The 25496-nt window shown below is 38.7% G+C and overlaps 1 protein-coding gene and 1 long non-coding RNA gene across 2 annotated transcripts in view; one reads left to right on the top strand and one right to left on the bottom strand.

Annotated features, from left to right (window-relative positions):
• LOC122537339 overlaps positions 1-10984 on the bottom strand; it is a 138615-nt gene extending 127631 nt beyond the window's left edge. The window contains exon 1 of the long non-coding RNA XR_006308605.1: positions 10106-10984. This is a non-coding gene — a long non-coding RNA (uncharacterized LOC122537339). The remainder of the gene's footprint in view (positions 1-10105) is intronic.
• Positions 10985-19893: 8909 nt separating this feature from the next.
• Positions 19894-24182, top strand: LOC122537336 (elongation of very long chain fatty acids protein 1-like). The gene is made up of 5 exons (XM_043670426.1): positions 19894-20007; positions 20088-20359; positions 20804-21106; positions 21724-21894; positions 21950-24182. Exons 1-4 carry the CDS (start codon positions 19953-19955, stop codon positions 21889-21891), a joined length of 798 nt encoding a protein of 265 aa, XP_043526361.1. The 5' UTR covers positions 19894-19952; the 3' UTR covers positions 21892-21894; positions 21950-24182.
• Positions 24183-25496: the final 1314 nt, after the last annotated feature.

The raw sequence follows: 25496 nt of genomic DNA, 5'->3' as shown, positions 1-25496 counted from the left end.
AGCGAGAGGGTCGCTCTCTGATCGTTACACTTCCATTGCTGTTACGTTTTCGATACGCTTTCACTATTTGTATTCTGTATTTGTATTCTGTTGCACAATTTTCGATCGAACTTGTGGTTCTCTCGATTAAATATTTGACACGTGTTCCTTTATCGCGCAATATCTTCTTATCGACCATTCTTGTATCTATTATATATGTTTATTGTGTTGTTTTTGTATCGTCGAGGAGCTCGGAGTATAGTTCTGAAAATTGAAGATTGAAAGCACACCTATTTCTGATATTTTACTAATATTCTACTGTCACCCACACGCATACATGTTTTCTCATCAAAATCGTTACGTTCTCCTGTCAATTTCAAATTTGGTTATACAATGTTAATTCCTGCGATAAATACATCCATTTCTTATTTACGGTGTACCAAAATACGTTATCCAAGAAAATCACTATCAGGTAACGTGTATCACACGAAGAAAACTTTCTAAACCGTGAAAGTATAAAACACCGATGCTCAACCCTCGGATAGCCTACTTAAATGAGGCGACACCGGGTCAATTTTGACTCATAATAAGCTGAATTTTTGCTATACTTGCTTTGCACCTAACTTTTTGGTACAGGATGTTACCTAATAATGTTTATTATTTATATATATATATAATGCTTCACCCAAAATTTCTGTCTTTGAAATATTTTTTGAGCTTCTTCGCTACGGTCAAGTTCTGGGTCAACGGTGACCCAGTGTCGGCTACGCGTTAATTGCGATTACGAGATTCGAAGGGAACGCGAAACTGCAATCGTATTTCCCACCGATCATTCGTTTCTATGAAATAAGCGGAATCAAGTCGTCGGCGGTTCTCCGCGCCATTGGCCGCGATTTTCATTCGGATAAGCAAGTTCCCCGCGGACGCTTCGATTTATTCAAATCTCGCTGTAAAATAAAGCCCCGCGCGCCGATCATTCGCTGGCTTTGACACGGCCACGGGGGTTCCACAGGCGAGATCGAATTCAGGACGACGGACCGGCGTTTATTCAACAAATAACTAATCAGAACGCCGCGGGCCGATTGGAAAAATCAATCGAAACGCTTCGATTTTTGCGCCGCGACTTTCCATCGGCGAATTTCCACCTGGTTTTTCGCGCACGTGACCGTCACTCCGACCTGGATCAACGCATCCCGCCCCCTCACGCCCTGTTAGCATGAATTCGCAAAGTGATCCGCGCCATCTAAACCCCATCTGCGATCCTATTTCCCGTTCGCAAGGAAGCCAAATATTTATAAACTTTTTTTCTGCCCTATCCCGCCGTGTAAATATCTCTCGTTGTCACGAGAGAGTTTCCAGTATATCAAAATGGATAAAAAAAAAAGAAGAAAAGAAGAGAAACGCCTGTTTCGTGAAATAATTCGATTTAATGGCGGGGAAACTTGAAGGAACGAAAATTCTCGCTTGTTTCTACGTTTTACTTTGCGGTAAAATATTGGAGGAATATCGAAGTTTTATCGTTCTTTGCGGTAGAGAAACTTCACAATGACAGACAGATTTTATTATTCTGTCTGCAAAGACTCAAATACTCGGGCCAGGTATACTGAATTCTTCCTCGAGATACTTGCATCGTGCGACTTTCGTCGAATGTACACCTGATACTTGTATCTTCTACAATCTGGCGTGCGAAAAAGATCCACAGTATGTGTCGATTTTAATTAATAACTCGATTAATCTTCCGATCAAATAGCAAGTATGCAAGTATACCTCGGTATTATTCTCTTTTTAATTTTTATACGTTTCCATGGGTTTCCACGGAACATAAAATTTTACGTAAAACGAAATGGCAACCGTGCGAATTGCGAGTGAACGTGGAAACAATTAAAATCATCATAAATCAGCGAGATTCACGGATGGCTGTTTAACGGTAAACAACGGTTGGACGATCGTTGTGAGAAAAAGGAAGGAATCTCGTAACGATCTCACGATTTGTTTTCGGTCGACTTGTTGCAAAACTTTCTCCTGAAAACGTAACTGTCCTTTTGACGCGGCGTGATCATTAATTATCCCCGGGCGTGATTTACCAAGCAAACAACACCGACGGGCGTGTTATGAAAGTTCGAATTCGACTCAACGAGCATTTCGATGTCCTAGATTATAATTGATTTATCAGGCTCGACTCGCAAGTGTCGGGCACTGAGCTCGCGTGACTAATGAATACGCGTTCGACACGGTGCTTCAATAATCCATTTGACAACAGGAACGATGTCGTTTTTCACTCGGATTCAAGCTGCTCGTTTTCTCTGCACAGTGACTCGCGAAAGCACTTATCATGAAAGAATCTTTTATGAATATATTTCTTTTTTTTTTTTTTTTTTCTTGAACGCGCGCGCGTGTGTTGTGATCGTCATGATTATGAAAATTCATGTTTTCAACAGTTATGAAAAAAAAATGAAATTTAAACCAAAAATAGAATCATATTTTACGTGTATTAAGTGGAATTTTGTATTTGAAAATTTGCAATTTATCTGAAAAATAAATATGAGTTACAAGATATTTATTGTACAAATATGGTATAGCCATTTTAAGAGTGTAATAAGTGTTAGATATAGTTTAATTGAATATTTATACAGTTAGTCACAAAAGTCTACGCACATTTATTAAATTTCAAACATTTCAACAGACACGTGTCATAGAAATTAATTAATTTTGTTGGTTAATGTTATACAAATTGCCCAAAAAAAAAAAAAAAGAAAATGACGACGTTTCTTCTAAATAAAAATAAAATAAATCGACGAGTTATAGAATTTTAACAGGCGAAAATAGTAATTTCAAAATATTTTACAACACACATAATATAATTACATTCGTAAAATGGAAATTTCGCGAGCGACTGCGTATAAATACATGTACGCACGTAGAAATATTTTTAAAGAGAAATTTCAATCCAGAGGAATTTTATATTTTATTTAAGCGGGGAATGAAAAAATGCTTCTGCATATAGACACGTCCGCTTTTTTCGAATTGCAACATTTTCGCAGCGGTGGAGTTTCGCACGAACACGTTCCGAGTTGCCGAGTGCTGTTGCGTGTTATTTTCCTTTTGTTAAAGGCACCGGGCGATAACGGCACTTGTTGCCACCGAGAAAGTTAAGCGAGCTGCTTTTTGCCCGTGGTACGTATTCCCGCTATCAGGTTGCGTTTAAATAGTCCGGAGTTGGAACGGAATTTAACCGGATAATCATCTCGCTCGAATATGATGTCGGTGTATTCAAGTGAGAAACCCCTTTTAATTTTAATCGCGAAATCGAGCGAAATCCAGCACGTTGCGCCAGTGTTTCGTTTAACTTTTTAAAGAAATTCACCGCCGTTCGAGATTTTCGGAAGGCCAGAGTTACGAAAGCTCGAAACTCTCGAACGAAACTCTTAATCAATTCAGAGAATAAATGAACCCCGAGAAATTTAACAGGTTATATTTATGCATACACTCGCATAACCGCGCGGAAATCTAATTACAAGATTTCTGAATAAAATTCTCCATTAACATTTATAGAATATACGAACGTTGCAGTATACTTGACATTTATTTATCGCACTGACTAGAACAAACCGCGAGAAAATTTAATTAAGAGACTACGAGATTTTTGAGCAAATCTCTAAACATTAAAAGAATAAATCTCAACCTCTTAGCTGTGATGGTGCTCTCTTAAAAGTGTGCGCTACCTACGTTGTATCACTAAAACAACGCGATGACGATTATATATTCGTCAAGCACGAGGTCTTGTAAAATCGAACTAATTTATAAGGGAATAGCACTAGCTTTTTTTTTTAAATCAATAATTTTATTATTACAAAAGAAGAAAATAATTAAAAATGATGTAAAAAGTACTAGTCTGTACGCTCTCGAAATACTTTAAAATGTCTAAAATTTACAAATATGTTTCGTTTTCCACAAAAGATTTGAATTCAAGTAATAAATTGTAATAATACTTTTCTCGCATGGCAGGTACACTCGTCATTCACAGCTAAGGTAAGAGATTAAACCAACGAACATTCAAGGAATGGAACAATTTGTTTCGACAAATCTATTCGAAAGAAGGACAAAGAAAAACAAAAGCTTCGTATATTTTCCAACGATCTATCCTCGTTTCCATTAACCGCCTTCTTCTTCGCGGTGGCTGCGTGATAGAACAAGAGAGTCGACACTCCTTTCTGTTTTTTTTTTTTTTACGCGTCGCTCGTATGTCACAGCAACGCGTAATATCTGCCGTCAACTTTTCCAAACTCGCGTACGGTCTGCGACGTCTGGCCACGGTCCTTCGTCGACGTCGCCTTTTCCCGATTTTTTATCAAGCACGTCGGCAATTTATTTCGTTGATCGTCCTTCCGAGAGTTGCCCATAAAAGTCGTTACAACAGGGCCGCGGAATCGTTTCGCTTTCCCGAACGAGCGCGACTGAAATAGATGATTCTTACGGAACATCGGCGAAAATGAGAAAGAATACCATCTGCTTGTCACCCTAACGGCCGGGAAACTTTCATAACTGCCACCGAACTGCGATCAGCCTCCATCGAACGAAAGGCAAACGCGTACGGTGAAATCTTCTTGAAGGCCAACGGAGCCACTTGGGCGACGTACGTTTGCAACTTATTGTTCACAAATTCGATTGCACAATTTACTACTCGTGAACGACAAAATTGAAACTTAAAGGTGTACACAAAATATAATAGAAAAAAAGAATCCTGCCCTCGTTATTTAAAATATCCCGTCTGGCAATTTCTGAAGAGAGTTGTAAAGTTTCATCATCATGGTTCCATTATATACCAGCTTTGCGATTTAATTATCATTCTACAATCTTGCCTTCAAAAGAGTAACTTCAACGGAATTTTAAGTATTTTGACATTACGTTACAGCATTACTTCAACAAGTCACGAAAGTTTGCATCCACGTTTTTGAAATTTCGAAAACTTGAACATTTAAAATTTAGATACAATAACGACGAATAAAACTCCGATTGTAATGTAACAAGCATTGCCAATCTGTAATTACCATCAAATAATAAACGAAATAATGCTTATGAAATATATCGTATAATATAAATATTTATAATTTAATCGACTTTTTCTTGACTGGCTGTGTTTCTTGAAAAACGAAGAACAAAATCAGTAGCATTCAAAGAATTCGTTCAACACCACTCGTTCCATTATGTATTTCATTTTCTCTCGTCCTTCTCGCTGCTGTTCAAATAAATTTCACTTTTGATCGTCTGTATCATCGCGATCGACAACGAGTGGCTATCTCCTTCGGATCCTCCACTTCCTTCTTTTTCATCCTCCCTCCAACCCTCCCGCCATTTCTGTTTTTCTCTGCTTCCTCGACGACGTGCGAAGCAACACGTTTCACGTCCCTTTCCCACCGACACCGTCTAGATCGAACCGGCTGATTCTATCGGTTTTTCACGACGCGAATTTCGACGCGAAGAGTCTGGTAACGAGCAATCCCGGCCGTTGAGTCGTCTCGTTCGACAGATCGTGACGGGAATCAAAGGGCGCTTTCGACTGAGACGCAACAGACAGGGAACACGGAACAGGAGGAGAAGGAGGGACCGCCGTTCGCCAGGCGTAACGACGAGAGCGCACTTCATAAATATTTCAGCCGTCGTCTCGTCGCCGTGTTACCGATTCCGTGTGGCTTCCGCTAATTTAATGAAACACGTACCGGAATATGAATATGACGCATTCACGAGTTTCAACAGGTTAAACGCCGTTCGAGAACTTTTTTCAATTTTCCACGGGGCAGGTTCGACGAATTCACTCGCGACACCGAGGCGGAAAAAGGAAAAGAAACAGAAAAGAAAGGAGAGAAATCTGGAGATCACTTGCGCACCCTTTGATTTTCAATTTCTTTTTTTTTTTCGCGCGGTTTTCTATTTTCTATTTCGCTTTTTCTTCTTTCTCTCGCCCGAGCAATTTCCCTTGTATGCAAAACACTCGTGGATGAATGCGTTGTTAAGGGCACGCGGCCTTTTGTGAAGGTAGCATGGCGGTTGAAGCACACGGAGCACTCGTCCAGCGAGTTTTATCCAGCGTTTTAAAACGACAGGCCGGCAAGAAAGCGTGCCAAAGTGCATTCGACGGGCAAGGAACCTAATTATTCCATTTGGAATTATTCGGCCGTGGATTTGGCACATCTGAAATTCGTTTCGCAGTGGACACTCTTCCATCCAGCCTTCGTTGCTCTGTTACTTTCATCTCGAATTATAAGAAAGTACAGTCTGTACTTTCTTGCATTATAAGTTTTGATTACTTTTATTTTGTGTCTTACTGTTCCTTGTACTGTATTATATATATATAATATATTTTATATATATATATATATATATATATATTTTATATATATATATGTTTCTCAGAAATTGTTAACAAACATAATATATTTTATATATATATATACACGATTCTTTTAAATTTTAAATTGTTAACAAACATAATATATATTTTATATATTTTATATATATATATATATATATATATATATATATATATATACACGATTTTTTTTTCAATAATCGTGAGAATCATTCAGTTGTTCAAAATCGTCCATGTGAACTCAGCGTTAACCAATTTAGAACGACTTGCAATCGTTCGTTACGAATTAGAAATAGTCTATTCGTTCATTTCTGATTGAACGACTCGATCGTTTCAACTGCAATTGGCTTTGAGCTTTGTTTGCATTAGACAATTTTTGGTTGAACGACCGAGTCGATCCGAGTTCTAATCGTTCAAAAGCAACTAATTTGTCTATCGGTGGTTTCAACATCCAGTCGTTTCAACTATAGTTGATTCTGTAAATATTAGTACGTTAGTTATCGAGCTACTGCGAAACGGTAAAAGATTACATCGATCAGTGGACAAAATCAATAAATTTACCAATTTCTATCAATCACATGAATGTTTGTAGAACGCAAACCTAGTCACTGTTTGAAATAACTATCTGAAATGTTATTTCGTTTTCAGAGTATAATTTGGTTTATTTCGTTTGAGGAAATAATTAATTTCGTATTTAAAATATAAAATTTGATGAAATAATGAGGTGATATCAGCGATATTATAACAAAATCTAATTTGATGTTTGATTTGTTTGTCAATTTAAATTGTTTTTATATCGATCCAATATATGAAAAAAATTAACGAAAAATGTAAAAATCTCTTTATATATTCTGCACTAGCCATAACTAAGCAACAACAAAATCAAAGTTCGTGGAATTGAAGGTGTGTCTCGCCTCGAACTCGAAAAAGTAGTAGACAACAAAGGCAAAGAGTTGAAACATCTCTCGTTAATAATTATTGCATTCAGGATTATCAAATCACGGGTTTGACACGTCTTGTTCACGTTAGATAACTTTTCGTCGAATAACTAATAGTTACCATACAATCAAAATTAATCAGTTCCTCCATTTTTGGTTGAACGACCTAGTAAAATAATTAACTATCAAAACACGATGTTACATATAAAAAAAAAAAAAAAAAAAATCACGCAAAGTTACTCGTGTCTTAAGAAAATCCATCTCAGACACGAAAGAACGTGGAGCTGAAAAGCTGGCGTATAATGCAGCTCGAAGAGGAGATAACAAAGGCAAAGGGTTAAAAGAGATGGCGTTCCTTCGACGAAACACGATTACTCTCGTTAATAATTAATCACCCCTCGTTCGCATTAGACAACTTTTCATCAAACAACCAGTTGTTTAAAATCCATCGTTGAATCGACCTTTGACCAATCAATCAATTCGTTCGTTTTTGATCGAACGACCTAGCAAAATAATTAACTGTCAGAACACGATATAAAAGAAAATCACGGGAGGTTTACTCGGTGCCTCGAGAAAACCCATCTAAGAACACGAAGCTGAAAGGCGGAGCCGTGTAACGTGGCTTGGAAAGGAGGCAACAAAGGCAAAGGGTTAAAAGAGACTGCGTTCCTTCGACGAAACACGGTTACTCTGCGGAGGTCTGATTCACGTCAGTCAGTCGGCCGCGTTTTCATTACCCGACACGCCGCGACGCTGTCGCGGGATTCTTCTCGCAGGAAATGAAAACCGCTGCTTAGCCTCCGTTCGCGAAAAGCAGAGGCAGAACCGCCGGGCCTCGGTTACAGGGGCAGGGCGAGAATTACTCGAAACGGAGGGATGAAAGGGAACTGAGTCACCGTGCTCGAGGAACCGTGGTTCGAGGAGAAACGGAACGCGAAACCGGATAAGGTAACACCGGCTCGAAACCTCTGCTCGGGCCTTCGCGTTATTTTCTTTACGGTGTTCGGTGAGCTTCAGTCGCAGCAGAATAAGGGAGGACACGGTACAAACGGCCTCTTTGTTTCGCGCTTTCGATAAAACCGTCGTCGAAAATGAAAGGAGAGAGGAAGCGCGGAGAACTTCGTTATTTGCATCCTGTTATTGTGCATTCCGGCAGATATACCCAACGGCGGGATCGTCTCGCGACTCGTTGGCCGGAAATTAAGGCTCCTTGCCTGTCCCACGCCGTGTTCCTCCAGACGATTTTAGCATGGATATTACAACCAAAGGACGTACGAAAGGATGACGAAATTTTCGCGAACGAAACCCCCGAACGAGATGCTTCCTCGTCGTCCAGCTGTTCTCGCGCGGGCATTCGCGATGGTCGACTGTTAACCACTTGCGCTGGCAACCGATTGCGGACCATAACGAGCAACCAGACCGTATACGATGATTTGTCGCTCTCGTTTTGAAACTCGTCGGTATGAAATTATTGAGATAGAATTACTGGATAGAAATTATTGAGAAGTAACACACTCATCATTTTCTGTTTTGCCTATTTTGTTTTACTTAAATATACTTAAAGCTGAAAAAATATTACGATCTTGGAATAAAAAATTCTCGACGTGCGTGGCACGTCATTCCAGCGCAAGAGGTTAAGTGTCGTGTATCTTTGGGGTTTAATCGTTGTAGAAAACGAATAACTCGGTGGGTGTGCATTGTGTTTATTACGCGATAAACCCGGTGGTTTTTATACTCGAGTCAAGAAGCTTGGCTTTTCCAATGACTGACGACAGATACACTTAACCGAATATTGACTAATGTTCTCACTCTGTTCTACCTTGTGTTCTTATGTTCAAAAATCACTCTTTTTGATTACTCTCCTGATTTTCTCAAATTTTGTAATTTTCCTCCTTTCTAACAAGGATCGCCGTTTTTAAAAGACTCTAAAGAGTTGTGGAGCGGAAGAGGTGTCAAGATCAATCAGAAAGTATGGGGAAATAATTACGTTACCAAAATTATCCTGTTGCCTGCATAATCCCCCCAAGTATGTGTTTATAACATGAAAACCCTCTGGTGTGAAAGATCTCGTCACAATTGAGACTGACCAAATTTATAGGACGTCTAGTTTCGGGTTTTCCGCGTGACCAAATGTTTTAGAAATTCCTAATTTGCCACATCTATGTCGTAAGTGTTACGTACCTTTAACCTTAACCAAAGTTCGTTCGATAGAAATGAATCGTCGAAAACGAAGAGGTCTTCTCTTTTGTTAGGCAGCGAGCGGGAAAAAGAAATATATATATATACGTAACGAACGTAACGAATGTAGCGGTGGCGGTAACGAACGACCGTTTTCCCATGCTTCGTTGGCAAGCCCCATGGAGTTCAACCTATCCTAACAGCGGCAACGAGAGACTGGTGGAGTAGAAAACAAAAAAAAAAAAAAAAAAAAAAAAAAAAAAAAAAAAAAAAAAAAAAAAAAAAAAAAAAAAAACGTGCGAGGATCCACGTTCCACTTTCTCTCATTTACCGGGCAAACGTGAGCGCGCCAACGTGCGATCACATTTGTTCCCAATTCGGTTGGTAATGGTCGTGGAAAAACCATTTTTCGTTTCGACGAGTGCCAGCAATTTTCAGTACTCTAGGAGGGATCGACAACAAAACAACAGCGGCGGTGTAAAAATCGCTTTCCTTTGTGCTCGCGCGAAGGACGAGCAATGCAAAGAGAGACCGGGAAAAAGGTAGAAAGTAGAAAAATAAAATACACGAATAGAACAGAAAAAAAGAGAGAGAAGGATCCTCCTCCGAAAGAATTTGCCCGGTGATGCGCGTGCTACGTTACCTCCTTTGAAGTTCGTGGAGATTCATCAAGCAGGAAACAGGCGAATCATCGCGGCGTACAAAGCGACCTATAATAACACTATTATCCCAAGATCGAGGACGGCCGACGAACGTCGACGAGCTGAACGTTGTTTCACTTTTCACTTGAGCTTCTCGTCGAAAGAACAGCAAGACATAGAGAAAAATGGAGGGGGGGGGGGGGGGGAGAAACGACGATCGAAAGCAAAAAAGGAAGAAAAAGGGACTGGTGAAATTCGGACAACAGATACTACGATCGACGAGAGAGGTCGGACGCACCGGCGGCGATCCCATTCAGCCGCGAATTAATCCATGCTTTCGATTCACGGCCGATTGTTCACAGGCGAACGCGTCTTTTTTTTTTCACACCGAGTGGCCAACAGTGAAAACTCGATGAAAATATGGCGCACGTTGGTAATCCAGAATCCTCGAGCGGCGTGCTCCCTCGCTGGCGTTCAACGTAGAATCTGTAACATCCCTCGAAAATTCTCCGCGGTGAACACTGGCTGACGATCCGTGGAGAACGTTCCGTGAGAACTTGGCGGAGGCCAAGTCCGAGTCGGCTAGTTAGACACTGGTCACGTAAACAGACGGATGTAAATGGATGTAAATACTTTCTGCACCGAACGAGATCACGGCGTTTTGATTAAAACTCTTGCGGTGATAAGGAATTAACATCGGCGAACGTGCAGCACCCTGCGTAATCCGAGAAATTTCCCGAGGTACTTCCCATCGTCGAGCTTTTCACGATCGAGAAGATTAATTACACCGTAATTCGTCTGGGTTTCGCACAATGGCGGAGCCTTCGCGTTTATTCCCACTCTCTCACGTTTTTTTGTTTTCTGTTCTCTGCTCGTGGGAGGATCCGTCGTTCCTTAACCGGTATCTCCGAATTTCTCTTGAACTTGTCGCGTTCACGAACTCGTTTTCCAAAAAAAAGGTGGTGAGCTTTCAGCGTTTCAGAGAGCGAGAATCGGGAGGAAAAAAGCAAGGATCGAAAGGCGGCCGACGGTGCGTGTCGTCGATGGCGGAGCGGAGGAACGTCGTCGGTCGGCGCACTTTAATAATAGAAAGTCGGAAAGAGCCGAAGCCGGCGCGGCGTGCGAGTTATGAAATTCCGCGGAAGTAAGGAAGGCTTATGGCCACGTTCAATTTGTATAATGTATTCAAAATACAGCCGCGCGAAAGTATGCGGTTTCGAATTTGCAATTATAATTTTTCGGATTAAGCCATGCTACACTTTCGGTCACACGAAACGCCTAAGCCCTCTCTTTCTCTCGTGCCGAAGGAGCCGGTGCACTGAGCGAGAGACCGGCTGCGAAATATGTATAATCCGACGCGGAACTTTTATAAAAAGTACGCGCGGACCTCGTTCTCGTGCGAAGGATATTTACATCAGCTTATATTCACAGAAAACACGTAGAAAACGAACCAAGACGTCGCAATTCTGCCGGGAGGAGAGAACCAGAGGCAGAAAGATATATCCGAGGAACACGCGTGTGTGTGTGTGTCTCACTTCTTAATTCCTCCCTTGTTTTTCTTTTTCTTTTTTCACTCACAGAATAACATATCAACGGTATATCATATATTTTACCACTCGCTTTTACATCCTACATCCGATCGGGACGCAACGCAATTTTAATTCTCACACTTTTCAACGACCGACGACGCATTCATCTTCCAGAAGCACTGAATCAGAATCAGTCGACAGCCGGAGGCACTAGATCACAGATCACAGAATCCTGAAACTCCGGGTGTCCGGTTCGAGCTCTCGCGCGGACCGCAAGGCCGGACGCTGGTCCACGGTCCCAGGCCAGCGAACGAAAAAAATGGAAAAGGAAAAAAAAGGCAAAACGGCAGGGGTAGAGGCGGAGAGGTACAGTACGAGGTGGACGAGAGCACGATACGGTAACAAGTGGAAAAACTCAACGGCTAGATCCGACGGTCGTTGTGGCGCGCGGCGAGCCACTGACTGCCTCCACCAATTCCACGCCTTTCCCTGTCCTCCCACCCTCCGTGCGCCGCCACCTACGCCGATCACCCTTGCACACCCTCTTCGCGCTGTCCTCGACAACCCCAGGCGCAAACGCCACGACGATCCCTCCGTTCCTTCGTCCTCCTCTACCTCACCGGCCCACCACTCTGTCCTCTCTCTCTCTCTCACTCACTCACTCACTCACTCACTCTCTCCCTCCCCCCTCTTATCTGGCCCAGCATTCTTTCTCTCTGTCTCATAATGCTTCCCGTGTTATTTCATTCTTTGCATCGCTGTTCACTGAATTTTACGCCACTATTACCTGTTTCTCCTCTCTCGGTTCTAGTTTGTACGTCTTCTCTGCTCTTTTCGATTTATTTTTCCCTAACTGCCTTCTCTTTTTTTTTTCTTATTTTCCTTCCTGCGTCATTTTTATTTGCGAAAACATACTTTTTCGTTGTTTCGAAAGGGAAGTAAATACAGAGAGACAGAGAGAGAGAGAGAGAGAGAGAGAGAGAGAGAGAGAGAGAGAGTGTGTATGGTATTTGAGTTTTTAACCCTATTCGCACGGTCCTCTGTTTTTCTTTGTACACATCCCGCCGTTATATTTTTCTTTCTGATACTTCGTTTCCTCGCTTCGTTTTCGGTGTTTATACTGTGAAAATTTTGTTGCTGATATTTGTTACACGAAACTATTGCTTTATTATTCATTCTGCTGTTCCGTTCTTTTATATTTTTTTTTCTCCTACTAACATTTATCGTGATTATTTATTAAACGAAAGCCGTTTCGTTTCCTTACATTTTTAGTACTCGTGTTGTAAAAATCATGCTTTCTTATTAATATTCAGTGTTATTATTTACCAAATCAAACTATCCTCTTATTTTCTTCTTTGTTGCCTCATATATATTTTCATTGTAAACATTTCATTCTTCTTAATCAATATTCATCTTGTTATCATTTCTACCAAAGTTTTTCTATATTCTCGTTTCTCCTCTTGTTAATTATTCGACCCTATTGTTCGCAAAATTTTAACCATGTCGATTGCATCCACTTTTCACCATCCCTCTCCCGCGATCTCAACGGTGTCCTTTTCTCTTCGGATCTCTCCCTCTCTCTATTCAATCCTTGTTTTCCAATCTCTCTCTGTTCTCGTTATACGTTCGTTGGTTGTATCTGCGACAGTGGGACTGACATTCTGATACAAACCTCTCGGACCAATCGAGCGTGTAATTGATAGGTTTGCTCGGTCTGCGTCACGCTACCTTTCAATTATTTAATTAAGAAACCAAGCATTAAGTTTTGAATTGCAGATATTTCTCCTCCCTTTCTTTTTTCTCTTTTTTTCTTTTCGAACGGGAAAAAAAGAGAGAAACACCGAACGGAAAAGGAGAGAGGGAGAAAGAAAAATGGTGAAGGGGAGGGGAAAAAAAAAGAATAAGAGTAATGGGCGTGAAACGGTGGTAAATTAAAAAAAAAAGCGCCGTCTGGTGAAATTCCTCTGACTCCGCGGCTTTTTTCTAGCTAGAACCGTTTGTTCCACTTGTTCGTTACTTTCGACAACCGGAGCCCTGGGTTTACCAGCGATCCAAATCGTTTTTGGGAAATCGTTTTCGAAATCAATTGGGCTTGCGCTCGTACCTTTCCCCCCTGTGCTAACCGATTCTGCTCGATTTCGATCTTCACGGACGTTCCCCGTTCGTCTTTTTTCTACGACGAATCAGTTACACCGAAAAATTATTGCTCGCGTCGTTTTCAGAAAAATTCTACTCTCAGATATTTTTTTTTTTTTTTTTGCATTTATTTAGAGATTTATTCAAAGTCCTGCTTAAAACCTTGAAAATTCGTCGAGATTTCAAAGGAAACAATGACTTCTCGAAGTGAAGAAATATTTTATTCGTAAAATATATCATGTCCTTACGATACGGAAACTTTAATTAATTGTATTTAAAAGTAACGGGTTAGTTTTAGAAAAAACTAGCGCGAAGAAGTATATGTCTCGTTGTGAGAACGGTGCTCCAAATTTTAAACCGAAGGTGTATGTATTTGGATAAATTACAGATGCCGAATTTTATGTTTATTTTAATCATAGAAGCCGTATGTAAATAATTTTGCAAACTACATTATAAACCATAAAAGCGCCGAGAAAACTGCTTTTGAACAGGTTATTGGCATATTGTTCTATATACAAAGTATACTTTTGGAATTGCACTTTGCACGAGCGTTCGATAGAATTTACTACAAAGGCAGCTCTGACAGCCTTTTTCAGATAGATTGGTAGTTCGTTTTAATCCTTACGCAATTTTTTTTAACAGGAAAAATGTTCGCAGCACGCGCAGATAGACCGCAAAAATACTTCCACAAGAAGACTGAAAAATTCGGCAACAAAAGCATGAATTAATTGTCAAATAGATGGGAGACGAACGTGAGTTACGACGATATATAAAATGATCCACTCTTCAATTAAATAATCAAATTAAAATAAATTAAATAATCGATCCTTCTTTTTCAAAGAACAAAAATGACAAAACTCTTAAAGCGAAAATTCATTTTTTCCCATTATTAATATCACTTGAAACTCACACATCCATACATCCACATTTGGCAAATTTCACTTTGTATATTCATCGATATCGTGGTTCATCAGTAAGTTATTATAAAAACTATTAATTATTTAATGCATAGAAAGTATTTGAGGGAAGTAGAATCAAATTTGAATTATTGCTCAAACGGTCAAACAAGAGCGGAAAGTATCTTTTTTCAGAAAAATTAATTTTTACCTAAAAAAAAAAAAAAAACACTGCATTGAAATTTGCAAGTAAATAAATTCGAACAGTTAGCAATTTAGTTTCTGACTGATTAATTATTCCTTTTTTTATTTAATGCCATTATCCCCGAAGAACAGGGAATATTTTGAAACACGACGAACAATAGCAGTCTATGTACGTGTGTACGTGTACAGCACACTACTACGTGAAATATTCAGAAAATCTGTCGATCGATTCGCAACAAGCATTGGCAATCGTTATGGTAATTTCCTATTTTTGTTTTCTATTTCTATCGGAACGGCGGGCTTTCTAGGCCGAGCACCGAGATAGACACGACGATTTCCCAACGTTTCCTTGCTGCGAACGCCATTTTCATTTTTATTGACTCTGCCGTCGCATTACATTTAAATCGACGCCGTGTTCTGCGTCAGCTGTTTTTACAATCGTTTCGCGTTACCCTTCGATACTGTCTGTCGATGAACGGCGCATCGGAATATAACGGAACCGGGTCTCTAATTTCATTCGACGTAATCGTTACACGGTGGAATTCTGAAAATGGCCACGAATCCTTTGTGTCGCGGGAATTACAAAAAAAAAAAAAAAAAAAAAAAAAAGAGAACGAAAATGATAAAGACACGGGGGTTTGCGCAGTGTAATTTGCTGTGTTGCGTTCCAAATAGTCGTTACGCTCGTTTTGTGCAAGTGCGAGAAGCAGGAATAGGGTTTCGTTCTGAAACAATCGGAATCTTGAATGTACGGAACGAAATTCCAGTGTAATGGAATATTAGTAGTAATAATGGAATAAATACGTTTGAGGAAACTTGCAACGTCTGTACTAGCGATGTCATTTAAAGATAACGTTTCAATATTGTGTCTGACATATATGATAAAGTTATTATTTACAGACATATTTTATTCTTTGCGCTACAATTTCCTTTCTATACTAAGTTATTGTAATTTATTACATCGAGTTAGGTGCGAAATATTGAAAAGAAATTACGTGAAATTTGTACTTACTGATCTTCAACTTGAGAAATCGAAATTTAAATTTAGAATACAAGTTGCATAGAAGTTGGTTCTTTTAAATCGAAACTAACAGTGATAATTCGTACCAGAAATATGACAGGAGGCTAAAAAAACTTGTAATATGAAAGTATGCAGAATTATAATATTCCGTAAATAATACTAATAATGATTTTAAAGTAAATTTCGAGTATCAACAACCGGGAGGCTAAAATAAATGATAAAATCTATAATTCAAGGAGATTCTAGTTAACTAGATAAACTTTCCGGCGATACTAAAACGCGTAGTTGTATAAGCCTCTCAGAAACCAAACTGATCAACTAAGTACAGTAATCAAATTATAAGTACGCGATTAATATTCTATTTCCGAAGAACAAATATGTAAGTTACTTCCACAAGTTTCTTTGTCACAAATAATGGTTAAACCGCAGATATCTATGCAATATCTCAAAGAGACGATACAAATGAAAATTTGTTTCATCTATTAATTATTATAATCAATCGAATTCGTGCATTTCTATCTACGAAATTAATTATGTACTCGCAAAGATCTGAAAATTCCTAACGAAATCACTTTCGTCAGTGTAACAACGCAATTTAAATAATTATAAATAAAATAATTTACATCCATAGTAATCAGAAATCGTATTACATTCAAAGGAAGTCTACGTCATCATCGAATCATTTTATTAGCACCGATTCTGCATAAAATTCCAAACTTTTTCTCACAGCTAGAAACGAAATCTATCTTTTAAGAATCGAAACTGTCGAAAACGATGATAAAGAAGAATTTCTAGGGAGCAATGAAGCTAGCCAACAGAAGGCTGGGCCGATCGGGTCGGTGTGAAATATTGGCCATAAATACGCGGGATGAGAATTATTCTGTAAAGCTTCACGATGCGTTTAAACGCCGAACAAACTGCGCCGTGTTTAAACAGCGTGCTCGGATCGTGTTTAGTCGCGTTTAAGTCCACTTCATGAGCGGGAAACACCAACCACCGCGCCGGATTTATATCATAATAACCGTGCGGAATTATTTCACGTGTCGCGGGGCAATACGATAATCCTACAATGAATCGTAGTCCAATTGCACGGCGGTCGGGCAACTCTAGCGTTTTCCTTCGAGCAGCTTGCTCTTGTTCTGTCACGCGCAAACCCCCTCTTCCGCTATTTGGCCCTCGTGCTGCTTTAAACATACCGCTTGCCCCGTCGCGCGGCCTCGTATAACGTATAACATATTCGCAAAAATTTCCTACGCGCGCGGGCACGTTTCGTCCCCGAGCGTCCGTCGAATCTCGGCGCTGTAAATCAAGAAACAATCGAAAGGAAAATCAGATCAGACTCCGGGCGGAAACGGGAGAGACGGTTGAAACGCGTGTCGACAGAAACGAAGTGTCAACAACAACCGAACGGAACGACTCTCTGTTTTCGATCTGCCTTTCGATACATTTTCTTCTCCGCTCTCTCTTCTCTTCAGCGCGGCTCCCACCGCGACTCTACGCGCCAGCTCTCGGGTGTAAATTACGTTCCCCGCGACCTATCGGGTGTTTTCGCCGTGAATGGAAGCGCCGACCAAAGGTTTCCAAACGTAGACGCGCGCAGAGTAATAAAATAAATTGCAGCACTTAGCGAGAAGCTCCGGGAGGGGGGGAGGGGGAGGAGGGGGAGGCAGCTAATGCTCTTCCCCCGCCGCTCTGGCAACCCCTGCCGCCGACCGACATTACCACTCTACTCTCTGCCAGCATCCCCGTCGACTAAACTACCTCGATTAGCGATGCTTAATACATCCCTCTACCAACTTCATGGCCTCGGAACGGCCGGCTCTATCCCAACTGCTTCGATTGCCACTTCATGGCCTGGCCTCTCTTTAACTTTCAACCGAGGCTCCACCGATTCAAACCCCCCCCCCCCCCCCCGCCCCCCCCCCCGCAACTTCGCACGCAGGCCCGACGAAGTTGCGTCGTCTTCGAGAACAGGGCTTGCATCGAACGTCGAAGTTTCTTGGGAGAAGCTTGGAAGATCAAAGGAACGCGAGTGAACAGGATCTCTTTCGGTGTTTGACTTTCGCCGTTTGAAAATTCAGCTGACGACAGAACGCCAGATTTTGACAGGATCTGACTGCGACTAGCGACAATTTTTATAGACCTCGAAACTGTTTCCTAAATGTTTCCACTCACTTGCTTGGTTTCAACTTTCAGTGTGAAATTTTCAAGTCAATTTTGGTCGTGTGACTCTTGATCTCACGTTATAGTTTTAAATTTGTATTTTGCTACGGGAGAGATCGTTTTTGCAATGAAAATATCGAGGGCAAAGTACGAATTGCGGATAGAGTTCGAATTGGAATTGGTAGGAGGAAAGAGTTGTAGAAATGGAAGAGTTGAAATAAATTAATTCTGACAAATTAGGATCACCGAGAGTGCCACTGATGATCCCGTGGAGGAATAGTGCTTTCAAGCCAAGCTCGCAACCTCTTGCAACTTTCCACGCTGGCCAAAGTAGCATCACGCTCGAGACAAAGCTCAGATCGAATATTGGAAATGTTGAAGTTGAAAAGATCAAAGGAAGAAGCGTGGTAACCTCGTCAAAAGATAACATCCCGATATTAACTTTCGATGTTTCAGCATTGAAAATTCAGGGTGGATCGAGCGAAGGAACACAAGTTTGGATTTGCTCTTGCGCCTCGACACTCTCTCAGCGGCTCGAGCTCCGACAGACAACACGACACGTTCGACTATCGAGTCGCCATAACTTCGTCATGGAAAAATGTTTCGTCTCGCCGAGGTTTGACCGAAGCCGCGAGATTATTGCAAGATATACGAAACAAAAATATCGATACACATCTGCATCGACTTGCAACGAGACGGGGTAGAGTCGAAGCCGAACTTTTTTCATTATCGTTTGAAGGGTTTCTTCGATCTTAAGGGGCGTTCCACGGCTGCACGGAGGAAACCGCCGCAGTCGAATCGGCATCGATTCCCTTCTGACCGTTTCGATCGAGCCATCTTAATCAGCGATACTTAATATGTTCTCCAGAGAGTTTCGCGAACTGGAGCTACGAGCTCGAGCTAACTTTTCGATTATTTCTTCGCTCGGAGCTTCCCCCCGCCCGTAATCCATTGGCTCTCTATCGAGTTTCCAAGAAGCGTTCGTACGTAACCGATTTATATCGTTAAATAACTCATTAAGTAGAAGTCTTAATGAAACACGAATAATGCATTAATCGGTGGGAATAGATTGTGGACTCACCGTTTTACAGTTCGGACCTATTTTAGAATGGAAGGAAGAAGACTGAGTTTTAGGAAACAATTGAGAATGTAAGCAGCACGAAAATTCTGTATTGTTAGAAAAATAAAATATTGTTAGAAAATAAAATTATACAGTCAGTGACGCAAGTTCATACACTTTGCATACTCAACGTCAGATAATAGACGAAGGAAAACGAGAATTTTACACGTTTCATGAATAATTTATAAAAAATTTAAATAAGTAGCTTCAATATTGATTAATAAAATGTTGTAAAAAATTTAATGATGTTACGTTGATTTCGAAAAAAGTGACGATATTTCTCTAAGTAATCTTATAGATTATTGATAATTTCTGTCTATGATGTTCCCGACTAGCGATCAAAATTTCAACCAACAATTCACTTACGGAATATTAAATTATATTATATTATAAAAATTATAATATAATTATATTATATTATAAAAATTAAATGGAAATATTTCTCCATTTTGTCACTTTATTTTCGGAAACAGATAAATGATTACCACTCGTGCTAACCTTTTGATCTCCACTGACCACAAGGACGCACGTGCTTTAAATTACTATAGCTACACATGTCTATTAAAGACGTAAATATGTATATATACATGAGCATGTTTGCATGAAACAATAGTTATATATATATATTCCTTGCATTTATAAAACCACCTATTGACGATGGTCGTCGAGTAGTTAACATCAATCGATGTAAGAAGTTACGTTACAAAAAGTGTAATTGTCCTAATTTTTGGAACAAGATATTTAAAATTCAAGAGTATTAAACTGAAGAAACTGAAGAAAATGTCAGGGATAAAATTAGTCGATATTTACGATTTTTATTGGAATCGGAATGCCGGTGAGTGAACAGAAAAAACACAAAATTTTCAAAATCGATCTACGCTTTCTACAAAACAAGTTCTATTTCGAATTTTTCAGATCCAAGAACAAACGATTTGCCATTTATCGGATCGCCAATCATCATTCCTTCCATCCTATTTTTATACTTGTACGTCGTCTTAAAATGTGGTCCTGAATTCATGGAAACTAGGAAACCGTACAACTTAAAAACATTCGTGAGATACTACAACGTCTTTCAAGTTGTCGTCAATGCGTTCATAGTGCAACAGTTCATCAGTGCAGGCTGGTTCACCGAAATAACCGTGTACTGCGAAGTACCGGATTATTCGTATAATCGTAGTTCTCTCAAGGTCCCCTCTTACTTTCTTTTTTATCAGTAAAATGCAGATGTTTATGCACATTTCGATAAACCATTGATGATTACGGAATAAAACTTGCGTTAGAAAGAAATTAAAATGCAAAATACGCGACAGTTTAACGATACAATTTATAAAGAATTGAGCTCGTACACTTCATAAAAAAATGTTTATCAATTTTACCTGATAAGAATGGAGAACTAACTGATAATAATTTAATAGTAATTAGAATAATATTAAATATTACTAAATATTTTAATATCAAATGTTGTGAATATTTGATGAATATTTCATACAAAATTTAGACACGTGTCGCGTGCATCCTGCAAAATATTTTGCATCTTGAAATTTTCCACAGGTGCATAAACATCCACGATGTAATTTTCACTTGTCAGAATCACGCAGAAATATTATTCCTCAGTTTTCTTGTTATGGCAGATAAGTTATACAATGTGGTTGGTAACGATGCTAAAATTAATCGATCTCATGGAAACGCTGGTGTTCGTGTTCAGGAAGAAACACAAACAAATTTCATTTCTCCATGTGTATCATCATGTGACTACGATCCTACTCTCTTGGCTCACGACGAAATATGTTCCAGTCGCGATGACTTCGTTCACTATGATGCTAAACTGTAGTATACACGTGATCATGTACACTTATTATTTCCTTAGCACTTTTGGGACAAAGTTTCAGAGTGCATTGGCCAGGTATAAACCAATATTGACCATCGTGCAAATGGTAAGTGCAAACGAGTAATAATTAGGTTGATGCATATGGAACATCGTTTCATAAACTAATACTATCCATTGAATTTTGCGTTAATATATAATTAATAATAATAATAATAATAACAATGTTGCGTTATGACACAACATATTTAATATTTATTTATATTTGCATCAAAGTTACCTACTATATGATTATTTTATATAATTTATAACAGCAGTATTGATCATTCATTTACTATTTGTTTACATTAATGATAATATTTCTCGTGTTATACGAGAGCTTAAATTTCGAAATGACGTTCATGAGAGTCGTTGCATATGTATTAAAAGATGTTTTCTATTTCACTTGAACAATTTCTCAATTAGCAAATTATTTACAAAAATGGTAATTATATTTAAGAGATCGTTTGAAGAGAAGCTGTAACAATTCGATTCTTTTGATATTTGTATTTTAAAAAATTGGCGATTTTTAAAAGTCAGCAGCTTAACTCTTTAAAAGAGGTATTTGTTCAAGAGTTTTATTCGGGAAAACGACGTTTCATATGTGCCAACGTAATAAATATTAAACTTAATAACAAGCTGCTCAATCAATTCTAATACTTTCTCGTGTCTCTCGTGTTATACCAGGTGCAGTTTGTAATTTTATTCATGCAAAACGTGCAAACGTTTCTCCCGTCTTGTCCTGTAACGAAGATACCAGGCAGCTTCTCGATAATTAATTTAATTATAAATTTCATTCTTTTCTACAATTTCTACCAGAAAGAATACGTGAGATCAGCCGAGAAGAAGCGTTAAATCGTACCACAAGTCCATTTTCATAATCAGAAATCAGGAATGAATGTATTTCGACCAGAAATCTACAAAGTGCACTCGAATGTAATCGGACGGAATGCTTTTGAAAGAGGTATCGATACGATTACAATGAACAGTTTAGCTCGGATTTATTATTATTATTTGTTTACCAATTACGCAAATATCTATGCAAAAACGAGATCCGTGGATATTTATTATAATAAAACCTAAAGGGAAATCATGGATATCACAGAGTTCAATGTCTGTGTTGAAACTAATGGTGGTAAACATCAGGAATCGATTAAATGCGATGAATTATTATATTTCATTGAAGTGACATGCAAAATCGACGATTACCATATTATTGATAACAATAGAATGAAATTACTTATTATGCACCAACGTGTACTAAAATCACATGCATCATAATCCAAATAATGTAGAGAGGTTATGAAATCGATCAAGAGTCAAGTTTATTTATCCGAAAAGAAATCTGACGAATTAATAAAAATTTGTCTACGGAGCTAACTAAAAACTACGTGAAAATATCTTTCAGTATTTTTCGATTCTTGTTGTTTTTTTTTTTTTTTTTTTGCTTGATTCTTTTCTACTACTTATGTGTGTAAAATGTGATACACAAGAAAAGAAAATACCAAAGATACAACTATTTGTTATTGAATGTTTAATAGATAGAATGCTTATTTTCTTTCATGTTTTTAATCATGTTCAAAGCACGAATTTGCTGAAAAAAATCGCAGTCTATTGATAATATAAAGGCACGAAAAACTGATTAATGCTTTACGATGTTACATCAATCAAATTTGATTATATCTGATCGTTTATACATGCGAGGTGTCGACTTCAGATTGCCAATAAAATAATCATAAATTTTGTAACTTTAGAAAAATAGGTACAACGTTTAGCACGATCTGTTATGATTTTCAATGACTTTAGTAATTCTAGAATCTGAATAACTAACAATTAAGTAGAAATAAATATGAAAAGTTTTAAACTTACGGCAGCAATTTGAAAAACTTTCGTCAGAACTCCACTTACCTGAAACATAAAAATAAAGTTTATAATATAGTGATAACAAGTACGACTTTCACACAAGGTTTGATCAATTTTATCAACACTTTGCAAGTGCTAACAAATTAATTAAAATTCAGTAAACGTCGAAAACGCTCCTTTCTCTGTTTTAAAAATTTAAAACTTGTCAAGTGTAACTGTATATAAATCAGATTAAATGAATCTGCGCGTTTCTACAAACGCTGGGAAAAGAAAAGAGAAAGTAATGTGTAAAACTAATTGAAAATAATTTCTTTTATGGTTCACAGCCAAGTGAACCACGTCGAAACTTGAACAGACAGTGTGAAAGCACAGCAATAACGGCTCGACACGTGAGAGTATTCGTACTTTAATTTAGTTTTCCTTCCAGACAGGAAAACTCCAAATTCTAATTAGGACAGAAGAGAACAGAGGAGTTTCTGTCCTGCTTTTCAATAGCGATTGGCACGTCACCACGAGAATGCTAAGCTCCAAGCAGGGATTATGGGATTGTGAACTAGTTGCCGAACTTAAGAGCGCGTGCTATGGCTCGGCATGGGAAACTTGCATGCTCCACGCGACAGACTTACACAGGCAACGCATACGAAATTCGATCGTTCAACTATTTCTTTTCACACTTGCAGCGTGCAATTCGTCTTTCATCTTGGTGCCTCGCAACTTTTATTCGATTAAAAGGGAGAAAGGTATAAACGATTTTTATTTCGACAGATATTGAACGTTCGGTCAAATCAATTAAATATTTAAATATTTTCTTTTGACATGTCAGTACAGTCGATTTCTGACTGCTGTTTTTGTAAATTAACGTCACCCGAAGAGTCGCTAGATCATGGACTTTGAAAAATCTGTATGATACTTAAAATGGTAAAAATTCCACAGACTGCGAGTGATATCGGAAAGTTTATAAAAACATTCCAAGTATAATGCCCATTTTCATTCTACATTTTAATTATATTCTCGAAAATATGAATTTGCATAGAGGTTTAATTATCATATCAAGCAGGTTTCAAGCTATTGTTTGCTCGAAGTGAGAAAGTAAATGGAGATAGCTTAATATTCTTTATTTCACGAAGTGAAAAAGTATTGACCGAATACATTAACATAGACATTCAACGACCGAGAGGAAGGCCAATTATTATACAAAACGGAAGTCACAATTTAAACTTTTCATTCGACGCAGAGCACTTCGATTAATGAAACGAAACGCTAATAAATTCTTCTTTCCAAGACTTTTGCTTGACATTAGCAAATAGCCGCTGTTCCCGTTCGAAAGGAAACTAATGCCTCTAAATACTTTCCATCCGAACCTAACATTCTTCGTCCTTCGTGATCAGTATCGACGTCCTAAATTGATCGATAGTTACCAAAAAGGAAAACGGTCTCGGGTATGCAAGGATTTTGCTTCGCGTGCCATTGGACCCGAGGAATCCTAATTCCGATCTCTTTCATGGGGTGGTACGCTCGCTGGTACGCGTTCTAGATTAAACAGAATGATAAAAGTCGATCCGACAACGAGAGAGAGAAAGAGCCGATCGAGATTGTACGTCACAATCTTCTGCCACAACAGAGAAATAGAAGATCAATTTTTCTTTTCATGTAACACGCTGCTTCCTTGCGTTTGTATTTTAGTTAGAAACGTGATTTAATACCGGAGAGATTGTCTTTGACGATCGTCGAGATCAAACTAATTAGACTGATTGGAATTTCAACAGTTTCTACAGTTTCTCAGAGGTCAGTTAAATAAGTAGATCCATGAAATCCACGTTCGATTCTTGAATGTTTCTAAATAAGCCTTTATTCGTCTGTAGTTAATAATTAGCATATTACTGAAGCTTAAATTAATTATGAGATTTTCACGTTACATTACGCATTCGAATAAAAATCCATTCTCAGTCTCGTGATACATAATTAGAAACTATTCATGATTACTAGAATTCAAGCTGAAACTTCTTTCAATTAATTTATCGTTTATAATTTCTTCGTTGTATGGAAAAAATGTTAAAGAACACAGTATATTATATTATACATTGTATTTAGTAGTTTATTATATTCATTACATAATTCTTTTTATTTAAGCGTGTAATTGGTCTTGACGAAACGAGTGTAGATATTTGTTAAGATGAATCCACAATTATTAACATCACTATCATACACTCTACTCATACACAGTGAAGCATACTTGTTGCAAATAAATACAGTAATTCTAGCGTTAAATAAACACGGCTAAAAGACTCAGAAACCATGCTAGAAATGAAATTCTTTCGAGATTCTAGCCAAAAAGGAACCGACTAAATTTGCAATTCAAGCATGTTCCTCGCCACTACGCGAAAGTTTTTCCTATTTTTCTTCCAAGGAAATCTTGTTCCCCATCTTTTTCAATTCCAGGGATTAAGAGTATCTCTAGCCTGTCTCCGAAAAGACGAGAACGAAAAGAAAAAAAAAAAAAATAACATGGTTGTATTTATCGGCTAGAAAAGGAAAGTAATCGAAGACAGTAGGCACGATCAGCGTGAAACGTGCAGGAACTTTTTGCATTTGCATTA

This window comes from Frieseomelitta varia, unplaced genomic scaffold (assembly GCF_011392965.1).
Source record: "Frieseomelitta varia isolate USP_RPSP 00005682 unplaced genomic scaffold, Fvar_1.2 scaffold_903, whole genome shotgun sequence".
Taxonomy (NCBI): domain Eukaryota; kingdom Metazoa; phylum Arthropoda; class Insecta; order Hymenoptera; family Apidae; genus Frieseomelitta; species Frieseomelitta varia.
Note: the sequence above shows the minus strand (reverse complement) of the source record. Positions and strands in the feature narration are given on the sequence as shown.